Source organism: Platichthys flesus, chromosome 23 (assembly GCF_949316205.1).
Source record: "Platichthys flesus chromosome 23, fPlaFle2.1, whole genome shotgun sequence".
Lineage (NCBI taxonomy): Eukaryota > Metazoa > Chordata > Actinopteri > Pleuronectiformes > Pleuronectidae > Platichthys > Platichthys flesus.
Window position 1 is genome coordinate 6,300,257 of NC_084967.1, and position 19,672 is coordinate 6,319,928.

At 44.8% G+C, this 19,672-nt stretch overlaps 1 protein-coding gene across 9 annotated transcripts in view; it reads left to right on the top strand.

Moving 5' to 3' along the window:
• Positions 1-795: 795 nt before the first annotated feature.
• Positions 796-19,672, top strand: part of sox5 (SRY-box transcription factor 5) — an 85,662-nt gene continuing 66,785 nt past the window's right edge. For all 9 annotated transcript variants that reach the window (XM_062382803.1, XM_062382804.1, XM_062382808.1 and 6 more), the window contains exons 1-2: positions 796-1,062; positions 11,979-12,174. In XM_062382803.1, coding sequence (XP_062238787.1) covers positions 986-1,062; positions 11,979-12,174 — 273 coding nt within the window. In that variant the 5' untranslated portion in view covers positions 796-985. The remainder of the gene's footprint in view (positions 1,063-11,978; positions 12,175-19,672) is intronic.

Here is a 19,672-nt window from a genome sequence, read left to right on the forward strand (position 1 = left end):
GTTAGTGACACACAGGTACGCCAGCGACCGAATGAAATGATTGAATTCCTAACATGTCAGTCCTGAGTGCTAAATTACCACCAATGTGTTTCCCATCAATATATATTATAATACAAGTCAAACCAGTGTCTAACCGGTTAAACAAGTTTATTGTGAAGCTGCAGCGGAAGGAAATCTTTAATTCCCACTCACATCGACTGAATTGAGAATTATTTCTGGGAGCGTCGCCATAGAAACCCAGTCTCAATACTCCAAGTATCACATTTGTGTTACCCGCCATCGATAGAAAGGGACTTAACTCAACTGACATCGTGTTGTGTAAAAGTTTGCAATATAGAACCAACTTTTGAAATTATTTATATATATATATATATATATATTATTTATATATATATATATTTGTGCGCGTGTGTACACAAATAAATAGATGGATAGACAGATTTATTGGTCCCAATACAACCTCAGGTGTACAGCATAATAGAGTGGACATGGGCTTGTGTGACCGTTCTCGGAGTGTGTGAAAACAGTGTGTGTGTTAGTGAGAGAGAGAGAGAGAGAGAGAGAGACTTGAGGAAGGGGGCAGCATTTACACTCTGGGAGTGATGAGCCCTCTGGTCAAATGGCCCCTCCCCTCTGCTCCCTCTGCTCCCTCTCTCTCTTTCTCACACACAAAATCACACGCACACACACACACACACACACTCTGAGCGACAGAGGCTCTGCTGCTGGCCCTTTAAGAACGGAGCCTCGATCTCCCAGCTTACAGCCAGGGAGGGAGAAGAGGAGGGACAGAGGCAGAGAGAGAGAAAGAGAGAGAGGGTGTGAGGCTGGAAGTGTGTGAGTAAAGAGAGAGAGGGTGAGAGAGAGAGAGAGAAAGAGAGAGAGAGAGAAGCAGCAGTGCGTTGGAGAGGTTGAAGGAGCACTTCTATCCCGTCTTGTCTTTGGGAGACTAACCTTGTTCATCTGAGCGCTGTGGGACTGTTTTATGTTGTTGTTGTCGAGAGAGACGGACCCTTACTCCAGCATGCTCACTGAGCCTGAGCTACCTCAGGAGTGTAACAGGTACGTGACGCTTTCTTTCTCTATCACACACACAGACACACACACAAACACTCCTGCACTCACTCACAACCGGAGAGATGACAGAGACAGAGGACAGGACAGATGTAGGAGAAAGATATGTGTGTTTAAGAGGAGTCTGTAAATGTTTGTATGTGTGTTGAGCATGTGAACTGTCTCACTGAGTTGGCTGAGTATGGAGTGTGTGTGTGTGTGTGTGTGTGTGTGTTGTTAAGAGTTGATGATTGATTCTATGCTTTGGGAGTGATACCATATGCAAAGCAGCAATTATGTGTATGTTAGTGTGTGTGTGTCGGAGTGTGAGTTCATACATGTGTTTGTCCCAGCAGTGACATTCATCACTCCCTTTATCCCCCTCCGTCCCTCCTGACTTCAACTTGTTCATTCAACTCAAAACCTCCATAGACAAACTGTGTTGAAAAGAAAAAAAGAGACACACACACACACACACACTCTCTCGCTCTCTCTCTCACACACACACACCCACAGAAAGAGAGGTGTGTTTGTGAGTCAGTTTGTGTGCGATCCTCATCATCTCATCTCCACTGCTCACCACAACTTTCTTTACTTCTGCTTTACCCCGTCAAGCTATTTTTAAAGCCTCTCTCTGTATCAGCTTAACATTTCAACGAGCTGTCAACAAGTCAAAAATATGCAGGGAATTTTATTTTTAATTTTAAACACTGAAAAAACGGGGGACAATACATGATATTTAAATGTTTACACCTTCTCCTCCTGCTCAGCCGCTTTTACAATTGATTTATCTGCCTTTTTAATGTGTTTAATGTGTTTACTTTGGATTTTTTTAATCCAAAGTAAACACATGCAAACCCCCATTAATCCTATTGTACATTATCTGCATGTTGTTGTTTTTTTTATTATTCTTGCCTTATGCTAATAGTAATCTCACTGTTGCTCTGATGTTTGTGCGTCATTTATAGGTGTGAGCCCTCTAACCTTGTCCCTTTTCCGACACTGTCAACACAAGGGGTTTTGCCTTTGAAATAATGGCTGTTTGATGCTAATGCTGCAAAGACAGATTATGTTATAATACCCATCGTTTTAATACTAACACACACACTCACATGTATGTAAGCGCTGACACACACACACACACACACTCACCCCTCCTCCGTCGCCTGCTTGACTTTTATTGTATTAAAGTAGCGCTCTGTTTTGCCCCACGATGAAACTAATCTTTTTCTTTTCCCCGAGATAAACTGGGGTCGGTGGGGTGGGATTGGGAGGATTTCAGGGGCCCCTGCTGAATTAAGAACACATTTAGATGTGGCAAAAATGTGTTTTTAATAAAGCGTTCAATCTGGCAAAGTGGTTGAAGAGAGGGGGGAGAGAAAAAAAAATAAGATAACAACAGCTAGGAGGAATTAAAAATTTAAAGGATTACACAGAAAAGCAGAATGTATGGAGATAAATGCAGGGATTACAATGACTTAGGAGGAGAGCGCTTAAAACTCTTGCTTTCCAGTAATGCACTCCATCACTGTGGCTCTGGCCGTGTGTGGGTGTATGTGTGTGTGTGTGTGTGTGTGAGAGGGAGTGTGTTCGTATGTGGATGGATGTATGTGTGCGAGTGAGCAAGTAAGAGGAGGGTATCTTCCAATGCATGCATCGCCAGTGTGTGTATGCTTCAGCCTCAGTGGTCGCGATGCTCTCCGTTCCTGCGTCTCTGTAAGTGCCCGCTCGCTTCCTTCACCCGTGCTTCTTATTCTCATCATACTTCCTCTTCTTTAACTTTTCTACACTTCTTCTTCTTCTTCTTCTTCTTCTTCTTCTTCTTCTTCTTCTTCTTCTTCTTCTTCTTCTTCTTCTTCTTCTTCTTCTCTTTTTCCTGAATCATCCAATTGTTAAAATTCAGTTAGACCCATGTAGGCTTGATGGAAAATAGCAGAGGAAGAAAAGTTTGTAACAGTTTTGGATGACAGGTTGTATTTTATTTATTTCAGATTTGTTTTTGTAGAAGCGAGAATTCATCTTTGGCAAAATTTGTTTGTGGCATATGAGTGATCTTCTCGGAAGCTTAAAACATGCAATTTTAATCTCCATTTATTTATGGCAGCAAAAGTCATGCGATTACAATTTGTGTCAACTTGTTAAGCTGTTAAAGACGTTATTCTTCTGTTCTCTATAATCAATTCTCTTATTTTGTCTTGTAGCTTTTTTATACTAATTATTCATTTGATAATAAGCGCTTTTTTATTTAGTTTTCTTGGCGCTCGGCTTTGTATACAAATTTCCAGCTGAAGCTGAAAATAATGGGAAGCAGGCTGCCTTTGCTAAACACGGCCTCATCTGTTCATGCAACAGAAAAGAAATTTGCCCATGGAGAGAAACGGAGGGATGCAAAAGCAACCGGGACGCAGATGAAAACGAGGGGGAGAGAAAAGAGAGACATTTGGAGGAGGCTGCTGTGGCAGGGGGAGGGGGGGGGGTGAAGAGATGAAGGGGGAAAAGAAACGATGTGGTCAAACTGACACATTCCTTGCCGATGGTGAGGAAGAAGAAGGGGTGGAAGGAGGATCAGCGGAGTTTTTACAGAAAAGTGAGAGTGGTGGAGGGGAAGAAATGGGGGGGGGGGGGTGAGGGTGAGGAAGAGGTCTGTGTCGAAGTGGTGTTAAGGCAGTGGTGGATTTTCACACCCCTCCATTTGTCTTCTGCGTTTATTAGTGTGTGTGTGAGTAAGTTTGTGGGGGGGGGGTGATGTCGGCGGCGGCGGCAGTCACCAGTAGATGTGTCAACACTTTGACCAGTTTAAGCAGGACGCAGTCTGATCCAATCTGACATTACTGGCGTCGCACTCAGCAGCAAGGACGGCATCAACAGCCCGAGGGATTTTTATTTTCTGAATTTCATTGAGACAAACAATATTTTTTATTTGTTCAAACACTTTATCTCAAGTGGTAAAACTACATTCAGTCTCATACTATACTTGTGTACAGCTTTAAGGCACTTGATATATACTTGAGTGTTATTGTCTGCTCATATTTCAGATACTTCTTGCAAAGAATACATTGTATTTATATATTTTTTTTCAAATTAACTTTTATATCAGAATAATTATCACATTATGAAAATATAATGCTCTGTTTAAGATTAATCCAACTGGTTTATAAAGTGGTTAGAATGACATTGACCCTGCACAACAGTAAAAAGCAGCCTAATAATAATTATTACATCACTGCTACTTCAAATGTTTTTCCAGGGGATACCTCTGATTTAAAAAAAAATATTTGAGAATACAGAATTATACTTATCGCGTTCTGCCCCTCAGTTTCCTTATATTTATTTAATAATCATGGGCTTTTATTTTGAAAGGCGAGTTTTCGCGGTGTGGTGATTAAAAACTTGTTTCCGATTTAAGTGAGCAGTGCGGCTTCCAGTGTAAGTGTCGCTGTACTTCATTTAAAAGGGTGAGATTAAAGTGGTGTATGTATGTGTGTGTGTGTGTGTGTGTGTTTCAGGAAAGAGAGTTTGTGTGTGTGTCTCTGTAAAGGAAAGAGAGGGAGTAATTGAGTAGAGTGTCCGTGCTCCGCAAACTAATGCGGCATTCTGCCCCTCTCTTCCCCTGTGGCCCTATACCGGCCTCTCTCTCTCTCTCTCTATTTCTCTATCTCTTGCTTACTCTCTCCCGCGGCCCCCACCACCACCACCACCACCACCTCGGACTGGAGGCCATTGTCTGGGCCATATTGTCTGTCCCCAGAGAGCCTTGATAACCGTGTCTCCATCCACGGAGCGAGAGGGGGGCCAAGAAAGAAGGAAAGAAAGAATGACAGACAGAAAAATACCAGAGGAGAATGCTAAAGCCCCCCACCTCCTCCTCCTCCCTACTTCCTCCCTCTCTCTCTCAGCACACTCTCACCCCCTCACCCCTTTCCCCAAGCTCTCTCCCCCCGACCACGACCTCCCACTCCGGTGCCGTCAGCTGACCCGTTTTCGATAGCCAATAGAGGAAAGGGAAGAGGAACTTAAAAGTTAAATTTTTTGTTGTTTTGTGATGATGGAGGGGCGGAAGAGGAGGATGAGGGGGTGTCGGGTAAAGAAGAGAAAGTGACAGGGAAAAAGAGAGAAAGTGCGTGCGTGTAAAGCAGAGAGCAAGAGAGAGCCATGTCCCTCCAGGCTAACTAGAATCTGGTCCTATGACATGAGGTCACACGGGAGGGGTCAAAGGTCAGATGAAGGAATTGCATTGTCAACAGAGCAGGAGTGCATACATGTGTGTGTGTATGTGTGAGAGTGTGTGTGCGTGTACTTATCCAGGATTTCACACTTCACATCCCTTGTTCTCTCTCCCTCTTCCCTTCTTCATCCATGTCTACAATTATCCATCAATCTAGGCACCTTGTCTTACACTAATCTGTCTATGTTGCTCTCTGTCTTTTTCTCTCACTCTCTCTCACACACACACACACACACACACACACACACACACACACACACACACACACACACACACACACACACCCTGTTTACCATCCTTCCAATCCACAATAGGGGACAGTATTAAGAGCGCTCGGAGCTCCCTCCGTGAGCGGCACAATGAAACCTCTGTCTTTCCAGGTAGTGAGAGGGGCGGGGGGGGGTTCAAAGGAAAAAGGAGGGGAGCATTTGGGCTGAGGTGGGAATAGTTTTCAAAAGTGTGGGACGAAAGAAAGAGGCCAGCTGGGAGTGTGTGTGTGTGTGTGTGTGTGTGTGTGTGTGTGTGTGTGTGTGTGTGTGTGTGTGTGTGTGTGTGTGTGTGTGTGTGTGTGTGTGTGTGTGTGTGTGTGTGTGTGTGTGTGTGTGTGTGTGTGTGTGTGTGTGTGTGTGTGTGTGTGTGTGTGTGTGTGTGTGTGTGTGTGTGTGTGTGTGTGTGTGTGTGTGTGTGTGTGTGTGTGTGTGTGTGTTTTGTCATTTATGTGAGAGAATTAGCTTGTATCTGTGTGTGTGCGTGTCTGGGTGTGTGTATGCTTGTGTGTGTGTATTTGTTCTTGTGTGTGTGCCTGGTTTACAGGGGCAGGCCAAGTCGCTGACAGTGAGACAAATGTTGTGACTCCTTTATGGATCGCTTAACAAATGCGGCCCAAATAGAAGCCCCGGCACAACAATGTAAAAAAAGACTGTTCCCTCGCTCAATAAACATTATGCTGTGTCCCCCCCCCCCCTCGCAAAAACACCAGGGGAGCGGGGCCGCCGTCCACCGGATGCACTTTTCCTCTCTCCGTCTGGTCCTTCTCCTCCTCCTTCCCCCAAAAATCTCTGTCTGCATCTTTTCATCCATTTCCTATACAACAACTCAAGATTTTCCCACAGACTGCCTTTGCTCAGATAGATGCGGTAGATACTGATAGATACTTTTTCTTCACAACCCACTGTCCTTTATCTGGACTTCATCCTTCCTTCTGCGCAGAAACGTCATTGGCGATCACATCATCCGGTGACTCAGTGTAAAGACATAAATAAGGTTTTAAAGACGGGAGGAAAAGCTGAAAACATGACAAGAAAAGTCTGTGGAGCGCTGCCTCGCTGGTGACTAAAGCTTATGGGTGGACAAGGGGACGAGAGTTGAAGACGGACAAAAAGAAAAAGAGAGAGAGACAGAGAGAGAAAGAGAGGTAGTTCCAGAGGCCACATGAGTTGGCCCACGTCTTCTGCTCCCACCCCCTTTCGCCTCTCTCCATGCACAGGCACATACACACATACAGAACACATGACCGTCTCTCCAGCGAGTGTGTGTGATTAACAGCGGTGACATTAGGTTGTGTGTTATTGCCTTTTGTGGTTAAAGCTGGACAGGAAACACAGTTTGGGCCGTCGGCCGGCAATTTAGGGCACCTCACAGAGGATGCTTTGTGTGTGTGTATTTGTGTGTGTTTGTGTGTGAGACTCAGTGTATGTCTACGCTTGTGTGTGAGGGTGTGTCTGTGTGTGTATATGACTGTGAGCATATACAGGCAGGAGCTGTGTTCATATTTTCTCCCTGTATCACACTGTTTACTCGAACAGAACACTTGGTAATTTGTTTCTCTTTTTTTGATACTTTCTCTCCCATATTAAAATGTTTTTAAAGGATTTAAAAATTGTTCTTTAATTCTTAGAAGTTGTTGACATTCTTAGAAGTTGTTGACGTCCTGTAAAAGTTTTGAAAAAGCAGTTTATGAAGATCATCCGAACTGCTCTAACTCAACAGAGCCACACTAAGGAAAAGAGGGGATCTCAATCTCTCATTCTTTTATCCCTCCATCTCTGGCTTTCTTCTCTGTTGCTGCCCTACTCTTCCCACTGTTTGAAAAGGACAGCCTATAAATAGATATTAGGCAATATCCTTAAGAGTCTGCACAGAGAAGAAGGGAGAGAAGGGAGGGAGGGGAGGGATGGAGCGACATTCTTACAAACAGCTGATTGTGTAAAGTGGGAACAGTAAGTAAGACAACACCGCCAGGGAAAGAGAGAGAGAAAGAGAGGGAGCCACGGAGACAGAGCGCAGGAGGACGTACAATGTTAAAATAAGTTCAAGAGTATGTGACTGAGAGATAGAGACGGAGAGAGAGAAGGATAAATTATTTTTGAAAGCTGAGAACAACAAATGCAGCGAGGGGGTTGGGGGGGGTGAAGGAAGAAAAGGTGATGGCACTAAAGCGAGTGATACTGTGACACGTGTGGGAAACATTTGTTTAAATTCCCGCCTGAGGTGTGATACAGATGTAAATGTTGCGGTCGGCACCTCTGAGGCAAACCCGCCACAGGCGCCTTATCTAAAAGGCGCATTCCGCTCAACTATTTTGATATGCCCTTCCATTCCCTCAAGAGAACAATTTCAAAGATAACTCACATTTCCAAGCAAGTAGACTTGAGTGACATGCAGGCACCTCTCAGCAGTCAGAGAAAAAAAAACGTCACTTGCCTCCTGATAGCACTTTTGAATTAGCCCCTGTGCTTATTTTATACTGTAGAAGATAAATTCGACTGACTGTGGTTTCAATTTAAAGAGAGACTGAGCACATGCATGCACACACACACACACACACACACACACACACACACATGCAGAAGCAAACACACTTTAGTATGGAATTCTCCAGAGGAGGCTCCCACGCTCCCTGAAAGCTTGTTCTGAGTAGAGGAGTTAACAAGAGCAGTTAGCAGCATGATTATGTTAGCAGCCAGACACACAGAGCCATGTGTGTGTGCATGAGTGTGTGTGTGTAAGTATGTGATAGCCTGTGACATTTCTGCGATGGCTGCTTTGTCTCTGCCTCACTCCTCATTGAAGCTGAAACAAATCTTTGCCCCCATTTTGCTTAATTCATTTGATGTGTTTGTGTGTCTCTGCATGAGTGTGTGTGTGTCCTTTTTGAAGTGTTTTTGCATGTGTGAGCCGCCTCCCCGTGTTCATAAGCTGTCTGCCTGTATTTAAACGTGCTTGCGTGTGCATAAGCTCGCCGGTGCTGACGTGCCAACATGAAATGGGCGCGTTGATTACAGCGAGCGGCGGCCAGGAGACGGTTAACCACCGTCAATGGCGATTATTTCGGCCCGTTAATGGACGCCGGTCGCTGTCCGATTAGTGACTTAGCAGCAGTGGACATATGTGATATGAGAGGGACTTAGCCGCGGAGCCGCTAATCATCAAAAAGCCAAGGGGAAGTGGCGCTCTAATCTCAGCTTAGAGCTCTCTGCATGTGCATAGTTGTGTGTTTGTGGACATGTTTGCGTGCATGTGTGCGTGGCTACTGAAACAAATATGAGAGGTCGAGGGAGGAGAAAAGACAAACAGATGATATCAGATGATTTCTTTGGGGGAGTTTGCATGTTAATATGATTTTGTAAATCAAAATGTACACTGCAATATTGTTGCAAAAGTGTTATGTCACATGAAACACCGTTTTTTTGAAGATGTGGCAAAATTATGGTAATTTCCTCTAATTATGACCTGGACCACGTTGCCAATTTATAGACTTAATGAAACCTCATCTCTTATTTTAATCCTCGCATCATCGGTCCGTTCTTTTGAAACGTCTTCCTTTCGGGGTCTCTCTCCCGGCGTGACAGCCCTGCCAAACTTTAAATGAAGTAGCCGGCGTAACCTGCACACCCGCCGTGCTGCAATTGTGTAGTAATTCCACTTCAAAGGGGGGGACGGGAGGGAGTGAGGGATTTTTACAGCCGGAGAGGAGCTTTGAACGGCCGCCCCCATTCATAGACACCCACCTCTGAGGAAGTAGTAGCAGAGTCGAGCAGGGGGTCGGGTTGGACGGGTGTCAAGAGGAGCGGACGGAGAGGAAGAAGAGGAGGAAGAGGGGCAGAATACAGCAAAAAGAGGGATGAAATGAATTGTTTGCCTGCAAGTTATTTTCTTTACAAGAGCTCTCTGGAGGTTTTGGGTATATCGGTGTTGTTTCCTGTGTTAATATTTAACTCTTAATTGTCCACGGCCCGTCCGTCCACAAATGCCAGTGAGGCTACTGTGGCTAAATGATGGACAATAAAGCTGCAATAACACAGCGAATAATCCTCCCCTGCTTTCCAAGAGCCGAGCCAAAGTGCAACTCTTTGGAGAAGAGAGGAATCGAAGCTGACCCTGGGGTCTGTGTGGGGGGGGACTGTGGTAGAGGTGTTCACACGTTGGGCACAAGAGCTGTGTGTGTGTGTGTCTGAAACAAAAGGCCTCAGTGTGAGACAGTGAAAGGAGGTAAAGTAAACAGGCAGTGATGACAACAGACCTGCAGTGTTTATGGCCTCTGTTCAACGTTTGTATGTGTGTGTGTGTGTTTGCCGCGTGGCCTCTGAGCCCTGTAGTTTGTACAGCTGGACCTGCCTTTTGCATGGGTTCACGTGTGAAACAATCGTGTAAAGGTTTGTGCACAGTCACACGCACGCACACACACACATACAGAGAGCTTTATCCTCAGCTGCTCTATCGTCAGAAAAGTTACTTGACGTTATTTTCAGTTTTGATATCAGTTGAATTTAATGGCAGCAATTTTGTGATCTTATCTCTAACTTCTTATTGTCATTAAAACAAATACAGAATCTTTACTGGTCATTTATGGCCTCCGTTTTTGCTGAGCATGCCCACGCAGGCAGAGCGACTAGAGATACAGATAAAGAAATCAGCTGCAGATACACATTCCACTCAGTTGACTTCTATGATGGGTGTGTGGGTGTGTGTGTGTGTGCTCAGCATTAAAACAGTCCCTTAAATTAAAAGATTTTAGATTTGCAGAACCCAAATTTACTGTAAAATCAATATCTGCGTATTGGTGCCTTGGTAATTTTCTTATTCAACTTCAAATGAAATATTACATGAGTTCCTCATTCACAGATTAAGCACACAAAGCTCTGTGGGGCCCATTGAAATACAACAAAATTGCTTCTGTGTTCCTGAAAACTTTTAGCAGATTAAAAAGGGTTTTCGGAAATAATCACATGATAACACAAAATTTGTAAACTTGTTTAAATTATTGGATTATCTATGAGGTCTATGAATCTCCAAAACCTTCCAAAGACAATTAAAGCATATTAAATTACATCAATATGGCGGAGAGTTTTCCAGTATTACTGCAGCGGGCATGATTTGATTTCGAGCTCAGCCTCCCCTGTGATAGAGCGCCACGTTGCGTCCGTGAGCGCCGAGCTTTTCCTCGTCGCCTCCAGTGAGCAGCACTCAATATTGTTTGCCTTTCCACTGTCATAAGGTAAATAAGCACTGAATTAGTGGCAGGGCTGCTCCTCGGAACAATGCCAGATGTACGGTCCAGAGGAAATCCAATAGAGTCAAGAGGGTAATCAGTTTACTGGAGACAAGCAGGGACGGGGTGAGGGGGGGGATTTAGAAGAGAGAGGCTGGAGAGGAAGACGGATGCCGATGATGATGATGTCTCGCTGAAGGATAGAACGAGCGAGTCAGAGAATCAGACAGGTTTTAGTCAGACGCCTGTTGCTTCTTTCCTGGTTTCAGCTGCTTCCCATCACACTCACACTCCTCCCGTCATGTTTTCACTGTCCCTCCGTCCACGCCTGCATCCCTCCATCTCGACTCGAGCGTGAGCAGCCTATTACCCAGGGTCATAGTCACAGTGGCTTCAAGGCTGACAAGTGCATCTGAAAGCATTCAGGCGATGCTGAGAACCACATTAAATTCTATTATTGCCGCGTAGTCGCTGCATCCCCGCTCAGCTGAAGTACAGGGAGGCAAATTTACCTTGTGAGTGACAGAGTTCACCTAATAGACGTGGCTTTATATCCTTTCCTTCTTTTCAAGGGAACAAAGCCGTGGTAACACATGCAAACAGCAGGGCCATCGCGTTGCCAGCTATTTTGCTCCGGTTCCCCTATTGTCCCGAGGTCTTTATAAACACATATAATTGTCACTGTGCATACTGCGCACTGCCCATTGTCAAGACATGGTCATTTCCTCTGACAATGCCAGTGCAAGCGGGCTCCATTTGCAGTAATGGCCCCCCTCTTTTGGGGAAAAAAACATGAGCGCTGAACGGCCTCCATGGTAGACATACTGTAAGACCTGAGAGCGTGTTTGAAGGTCTGCCAAGGAGCCTGGTGCTCGCAAAACCCTCTGAAGGGGCTATTGTGTGGCGTTGCACAGTGACAACTCCGTCGTCTGAACATGCAGAATGCGCATCAACAAATGGAAGATAGACAATTGGTGTGGGTTGTCGTGTTGAAGGGTTGTTTGTGAATACCTGCTGGAAGGAGTTGGATCAGACTATTCAAGATTTCCAGGAACTAGTCATATCCACCGTAACCATCACACTGTCACCATCATTATACAGCTCACGATCTCAACCTGTTATATCAATCCTTTTGTATATTGCTCACTGTTCCTCCTGTTTTTTTTTTCTTTCCTTTCTATCTCCCTTCTCCTCCTCTTATTTTTCCAGGATGTCTTCCAAGCGACCAGCCTCTCCATATGGGGGGACAGATGGAGACATAACCATGGCAACCAGCAGACAGCGAATGGAGGATGACGAGAGCGAGGGACTGGGCGGTGTCATCCACCTCCCCCTGGTCTCCTACTGCAGCAAAGTGTCCCCTCGTTCGCCCGCCAACCGCAGCTTGGACAGCCCCACCAACATGGTGAGGACAGCTACCTTTATTCGCACTTCCGATGTGGCTTTAGTGTTTCTGTGGGTGAATGTGCCCACCTATGGGCGAGCGTGGCCTATGGTTAGGGTTAGGGATGACTCAAGGTCGTGCTTTGAAACAGGGGGAACATTTGTTTTAGCTCACTTGGGAGACATCATCCCAGTTGAAAGCTTGCAATAAAAAGTTGAATGATATTTTCTATGAAATCAACACGTGTTAAAATTCTGCACTCTCCGAGGCATCAAATCTGAACACACGTACATGAAAATTCAGAGCGACTCGCTTTCTGAGGACATTATCTGAGGATCACCGATAATATACATAAACATATATCCACGTATAATATACAAATCTCTTCTTATAACTCCAGAACTTGCTTCAGAATCTGCCTGTTTTAGTCCACTGTGGTGATATTTGGCAAGAAGTAAAACAAAAAGTAGGCAAAAGTCTGAGCTCAAGGTGTCTCCAAAGAGTAACTCCATGTCTACTTTATGCATCTGTAGTTCCAACACTATTTTTTTTATATTTCATCAATGTCATGCTTTCAAATGACAAACCATTTTCCGCTGTTGATTTAGTTTTCCCCCCATTAAAACCGCCAACTCCTGCTGGTTGACTCCGCCCCCCTGGTCACCGGCTGCTTGGCCTTCATCTCGCCTCTTTCTCGGCTGGCTCTCTGCCCTTGGCATTACTTCCCATGAGGCCTTCTGTCTGTGTGTGTGTGTTTGAGAGGCTGGAGGTTAAAAGTTACCCCCGGGGCACAGACCCCAGATCAGATTATGTTCAGGGTAATCCTGACCTCCAGCATTAAGAAGGGAAAGTCAGGGCGTTGAGGGCGAGTGTCAGTTATTAAAGCTTCGTAAACGAGCTGGAGAAGAAGTGAATTACAACTATTGCGAGAAAAATCTTTTCTTTTTGTGGATGTACTTTGCAAGAAATGAATGACACTGACCTTGTTTACCTGTGAAATTGCTACATAATGTAGTTTTGGCAATGAAACATGCCGGGAGTAATTAGAATTCTATGGCTTATATTGAATTTACCATCGTCTCTGGACAAGGAAACAGAAAATGTTTCTGCATATTGGAAATAAAATAGTGGCATATGCATCCTGGATCTCTTTCAACATGTTGTTTACTTCACTTATGTTGTAACCTTTTAAACCTCAACACAAAAAACTGCACTTTTGTCAGCGGTGAGGAAACTGAATATATGGATGTTTATCTGTTGATTCTCGACAGAATTGAAAGGAGTCAGGTTTCTAAAGAGGCAGAAATTGACTTTCTCTGCGAGTGAAAAGCAGTTTGGCGCTGAGAGCTGGAGGTTATTGTTTTTTTTTTTTTAAATAGGGGAGTAGAGAGAAAGAAAAAAACAGAGGTTCAAGGCTACTGTTTGGGCGCACACGTGTTTTCGCTTTTATGTGCGCTCCACCAGCCGTCGCCTTGAGCCCGTTTGATGCACAGTTGCGTGACTGCAAAATGTGAGCCATGGCAGTGAGTCACTTCATCTTTGGGATGAAGTGTGACATTGTTGGTGGTGCTGAATGTATGGCTCTGTTTTTGTAAGTGTGTGTGTGTGTGTGTGTGTGTGTGTGTGTGTGTGTTATTTATGTAAAATAACAGTGTAGACTTCACAGTATACAGGCTTATTGTGAACTTCTCGTCGTGTGTTATTTGTCCAACTCTGCATTTGAAGATGACTCCTGCTTGTAGCTCATTACACATTCAATACATGTGGTGTGATTTACAATGCATGTTCATTACATACGCGTGATTACGTGACTGTGTAGGCTATCACGTGTTGCTGGTTAGCATTATCACATTTTTTTATTGTATTTGCGAAAAAACTAAATGTTCACGATCCACAACGACAAATGTGTTTAACCTTTCGGGACGTCTGTGAAAAGAATCCTGCTCGTATCTTAACTCTCTCCAGTGTGTTTCCACGGTGTGTGTTACAGTGTCTGCGTTCTTCCCCTGAGCCCTTACCTTGATACACACCTAGTCACAGTGGCGCTCTGATAACGACCGTCGACCTTTCCCCCGTAGTGATGATAAAACAATGAAACGGTGCTTAAGGGCTGTAATGGAAAGCTAATTCCATAATTAGCTTGCTGATTGGCCCGCAGGCCCCTCCCCACGGTGGACTCTGCATGTGTGCCTACCGTAAACCAAAGTCCTGGGGCCACGCTGAAACACGTTCACACTCAGTCGCACAAACACACACGTGCTAACTCACGATTATACAGTACGTACACATCCACCAGGTTATCTGTCGCCGTTGAGGACAGTGATTAGTTAATCTGCGGTTCATTTAGATTTATATTTACACAACGTAAAATACAAAGAAGTCTACAAAATCTTCTACCATTTAATATTTGGGCCTTTATCACTGTCCTCCTTTTGTTATTATGAGAGCACCCCTCATTAAAAGACCATTAAATAGCCTCAAAATGACACATGACTGCTTATCTAGTAAATTAATTGGCAGTAGAAGGGGGGGCAGGGGTGGTGTGTTTGTGTGTGTTGGAAGGACTTGTGTTGTTTGAGGAAGGGGGGCTCATACACTAGCATAATATCTGATGTGGATTATGAAGTGGTGAGCGTGCTGTGTGTGCCTGGTATGTGGGGATGGGGGCTTATCCCACTCCCCACTTGGCATGTTGTAAGATTTGTGTTAAGTTTATGATTTTTTCAATCCCTTCACCGCTGACTGTCAGGGAAGAGGGGATGGGGAGGGAAACAGAAAGAGAGATGGAGAGGGAGGAGGAGATTTACACCGAGGCGGTGGGGGACTCTGAGAGCAGTGGGGTGGGGGGTATCTCCCATCCCTAACCTTCTTTCCCAGGGCAATTGTCGTAAAGTGATAGGGGGAAGTAAATGGCTCATCGGCGACCAGTTGACTTGGAAGTGAGGCGGCGGCAGAGGGGGGGGGGGGAGAAAGGAGGAAGGGGTGGGAAGTGTGTGTGTTGGGGGAGGGGAGGGGGGGGATTACAGCTTTATCTTGTCATAGTAAATTAACACGGCAGTGGAGAAGAGCTCAGCTACACACTGACCTCTTCATCCCACCGCCTCGCCTGCCTGCTCGGCTTTGGCCCGGCTGCTTTACCTGACTGCTGCAGCTGTACGGCCACACACACAGACACACACACACGTATTTTAAAAGCCTGAAAGGTTTTGGATTATTTGCTTTTTCAAATTTCAAACCCTGGCTCTCCGGATAAGAATGGTGGCGACTCATAATGGCTTGCAAATGAAGGTAGTTTAGCTAAAAGGGTGTTTTTTACTAAACGCGAGGTTGCCACCGTGCAGCTGGACCATGATTGGCTGAGAGCAGCTTGGTTCAAATGCCTGATGGGATGGATTTTAGAAGCGGTTCAGTGAGGTCGGCCAATCGTCACCACAAATCCAGTTACAACGCACCTGCAGTTTTAAAGGGATGGATTTTTTTAACTTTTAGTGATAAAAGCAAAAGTAAACGTATATGTAAAAATTGTGATTTAGGTTCATAGTGCATAAATATGGTATTTTTCTTATTTGCTTTCTTTGACGTCTTATATTTGTTATTGCAAAACCTTGCAGGAAACAATTTTTGCACATCAGGCAGAGGCGAGCATCTTCTTTCATAAATGTGTTAATGGACAAACACTAATTATTTCATTAACCGGAAGGATGCACGTTAACACGATAGTAAAACTATAAAGGCATTATTCCTTTTTCATTTTCCTCAACACGGCCCCTCGTGTTTTTTTTGGGGTGTAATTTGTATGTGTGATTGTGTGTATGTGTGCGCGCTCATGTGAATTTGACAGATTTAACACAGTCATTGAGCAGTCTTGAGACACAGTGGTCACACTTAATTTCTCATGCCAGTGATGCACTAATGAATCAACACACGCTTGCCTGTCAACAGCGAGGGGTCGTGGTAAAATATACTGGCGTGCATTTTAGCCAAACTGCTATTTAAAACACAGAAAATACAGCTGCATGTTTTAGATAAGGAAAAGGGCAAGTGTGTAATTCTTGGACAATAAGTTGCAGCGGCCAATTAGAATCAGGGCGTTAATACAATGGTGCTTATTTTCAATTTTCTTAATTAAGAAATTATATTAATGGATTGAAATAATTATCTGTGTCAAACACTACATGCCCAGATTTTTTTTAATATAGGGTTTCTGTGGTGAACCATATTGTTGGAACATGGGGATAAAAGTAATGTGTGCGTTTGCCTGCTTGTCCCAGCCTGAGGGACATCAGAGTCAAAACTGACAGTTTCTGTGTTTAGCCATGGCATGTAAAGGGATTTGCTGTGTGTGTGTGTGTGTTTGGCTGTGTATCGGAGGTGTGTTAAGTGTACGTCGAGGAGATTGGCAGCCCTGGCACGGAGCTAAGTCTTACCCCCCTGCAGGAGTGATCAGTGACATTCTCCCGGTGTGTGTTTGTGCGTATTTTAGTTCAGCAGCCGCTTCCAGTTCTTTCCTACTGCCACATTGTCCATGCCCTGATCCACCACGACGCGCCAAGCATCAAATACTGTTTTCCACACGTACACCTTGCACCGTCCAAGACATGTCAGGTCCTCAGAAAGAGAGAGAGGGAGCGAGAGTTTTCTTCTGTCGGGCAATAGAGGAGGAGGAGGAAGGGAGGAAGACGAAGGAATCAAAAAAGAAAAAAGAAAAAAAAGAATGAACAGTGGCATCTGTGCTGGCTCTAGGAAAAGAAAATAGCATTTAGATTTTTTTTCACTCTTTTTTTGGCAAGAGTTAAGTGTTTTTAAACCAACATCCCCTCACAGATGAGCTTAAGAAGACAAAAGTTGTTTAATTCGGTTCCATTGCAGAGGCAGTAAAAGGATAAAGAGAGTGAGGCGCAATTTTTACTTTGTTCCAGTCATTTGGAAGAGAATTGACATCTGCAAACTAAAGGCAGAACCGCCCACACTGCCAGCCTGCCACATCTAGTGCATATAAATACACGCATGCAGGCGAACACATTTACACACACACACACACCTACAGGCTATGTGCACTGTGTCACACATATATGCACAGAGCTGCTCGCACACATGCACGCAGGAGAGGGCAGAGGAGCGTTTACACTATCCATAATTTCAGTTTGTACTTGGGAATAAATGAATGTTGATGAGAAAAGTTTTGCAACCCCCCCCCCCATCGGCTAAGTGACACCCGTTTGCAATAGAGGGAGCTCGTCTAGTGTTTAGGATTTTTCACCCCTCTCTCTTGTCGTGGACCTTGCGGTGCTGATCGCCAGCGGGGCTCATGGATTACATCTTATGAAGTCGAAAAAAAAATCATAAGCCTTTAAAGTTGTCATCTTGACTCTACGCATGAAATAACCTCATGGTCCCCTAATGTACAGGGGTCTTTTTGAAGAAACCAGGGGTTCCCCCCTGCTAATCCCTGTTATTGGGGGGGGGGGAATTGACCTTCATTGTTGGATGCGGCGAGATGACATCTCCATGGCAGCTTTTTGACAAAGTGAGAAGAAAGACCCGACAACCCCACCCCCCCATCCCGACCCCAACTCCACCTCCCGACTCCATCCCCCTCCTGTATTTTGGTTCTGTTTGTTTTGTTTTGCGCGACATCTTTCTCGAAAGAAAAGAGTGTGGTTGTTTTAAGTAGGCGCTGGATTAGATAAATGGGATGTGACAGGTGTGACCGCTGCCTTCAAGACGCCTGCCTTCCTCTCTCTCGCTCTGTGAATCTCTCCGTCAACTCTCTCCCTCTCTCTTTTCCTCTAATAACACTGCCTCTCTCTTTCTTTGACTTCCACCCGCTTACGCTCCTTCTCCCTCTCTCTTTCTCCGTTTCGCTCCATTTACATGTCGTGGTGGAGCTGACGCAACTCGTAATCACAAAGCCGCTCATTTGAAGTCTGAATTTCCCTAATCTGAAAAACAGGTTGGGTTGAAAGAAAGAGAGATGCAACAAAGAAAAGACAGGAGCGGTCCGAGCTCTCAACCTGGTCAGGCGGTGTGTAGAGGAGAAGAAGCAAAGTCATGGAGCGCTTTAAGATCACAAGACACTTCCCGAGCGCAGTTAGCGGCCACACCGGCATCCGACTGAAGTCTCATCGCCCTGTCACAGTAAATACGCAACTGCTGCAGCCATATCATCGCTGTCGCACCCTGTCCCTCCGCTACAATGCATGTGCACGTGCAGAGGAGAGAATCTGTGAATTATTGAGCATGCTGACTTATCCAGAAAACCTCACACACACACACGTATACACACTAACACGAGGAAAGAGAGACACAGAGAGAAAGAGAGAGAGCCGGTGGAGTGTAGAGAATGCCAAGTGATAATGGTCTTCTACCTGACAATGAAAGCATCGTCAATATTGAAAGCCTCTGTCCGGCTTCATTCTCTCAGTAGAGCCCAGAGTAATGACTTGTTTGGAGGGTTTGAGTTTATTTTGCACTCTTCTGCTGAAAAGATGCTTCTATTAAAAATAAAAAGCTTTTGACTATCAAACAGAAACCGGAGTCATCTTGGGGCTTGATGACTTCACCGTGGACTCTGATCTCAGTGTTAAGTTCCACTTCCACCAGCAACCTGCGAGTTAATGATTAGAAAACCATCTCCGCCATAATATGCTGTAATGACATTAATACAGATGGAATGTACCACTGTCTTTCTGTCTGTCTCTCTCTCCCTCTCATACACACACTGAGACAAACAGAGGTACTGTTAATGTATGCCACAGTCCCGGGTGGCGTGCTCCATACTGTGGCCAGATTAGCCAAAGATTAACCCTGTGGACCATTGACCCTCCTGTCTACAGAGCTGACAGACTGACTGACTCACTTTGTTTCTGTAATCAAACAACACACGCACACTTCTTTTTGTGCAAGGACCAGCACCCTCTTATTTGCCTGCGTGTCTGTCGATACTCTGCACTCTTGTGTACAGTTCCAAGCACATGTCTATACGTGTGTGTGTTCTTCGCTCGCTCGGAGCTGACACCGTCCTCCCTGTCTCGGCGTCACCTCTTAATTGGGCTGAGTCGGCGTTAAGTCTATTATGCAGGCTGTCCAAGCAAACACAGGTTTTATTGGGTCAAAGATTAAGATGGTCAAAGTTACTTACCACTCAGCTGCTGTTGTGCTTTATTGTTTGTTTGTCGCAGTTTGTTTGTCGCGGTTTCATATAAGTTAAACAACCCCGTGCAATTATTCCTGCTGATGACAACCACGTATCTCGAGAATTTACATTATACAACATTGCAAGGTGAAAATGAAACTAGATTAGCTGAGTTTTCTCCATTGCTGTTCCTGTGTGCATCTGTAGTTGCCAGAGACGCCTCGGTAACTTATTTTTGTACGCACAATTTAGCACAAATTCCCACAAATGTTTTCTAATCGTCAACTGGTGATGTCACAAACCTTAAGCTCATATAAGCACGTTTTAAAAATCGGACTGAGGATTAACTTTAAAATTAGCTCATGATTTTGAAAACCTACTTCA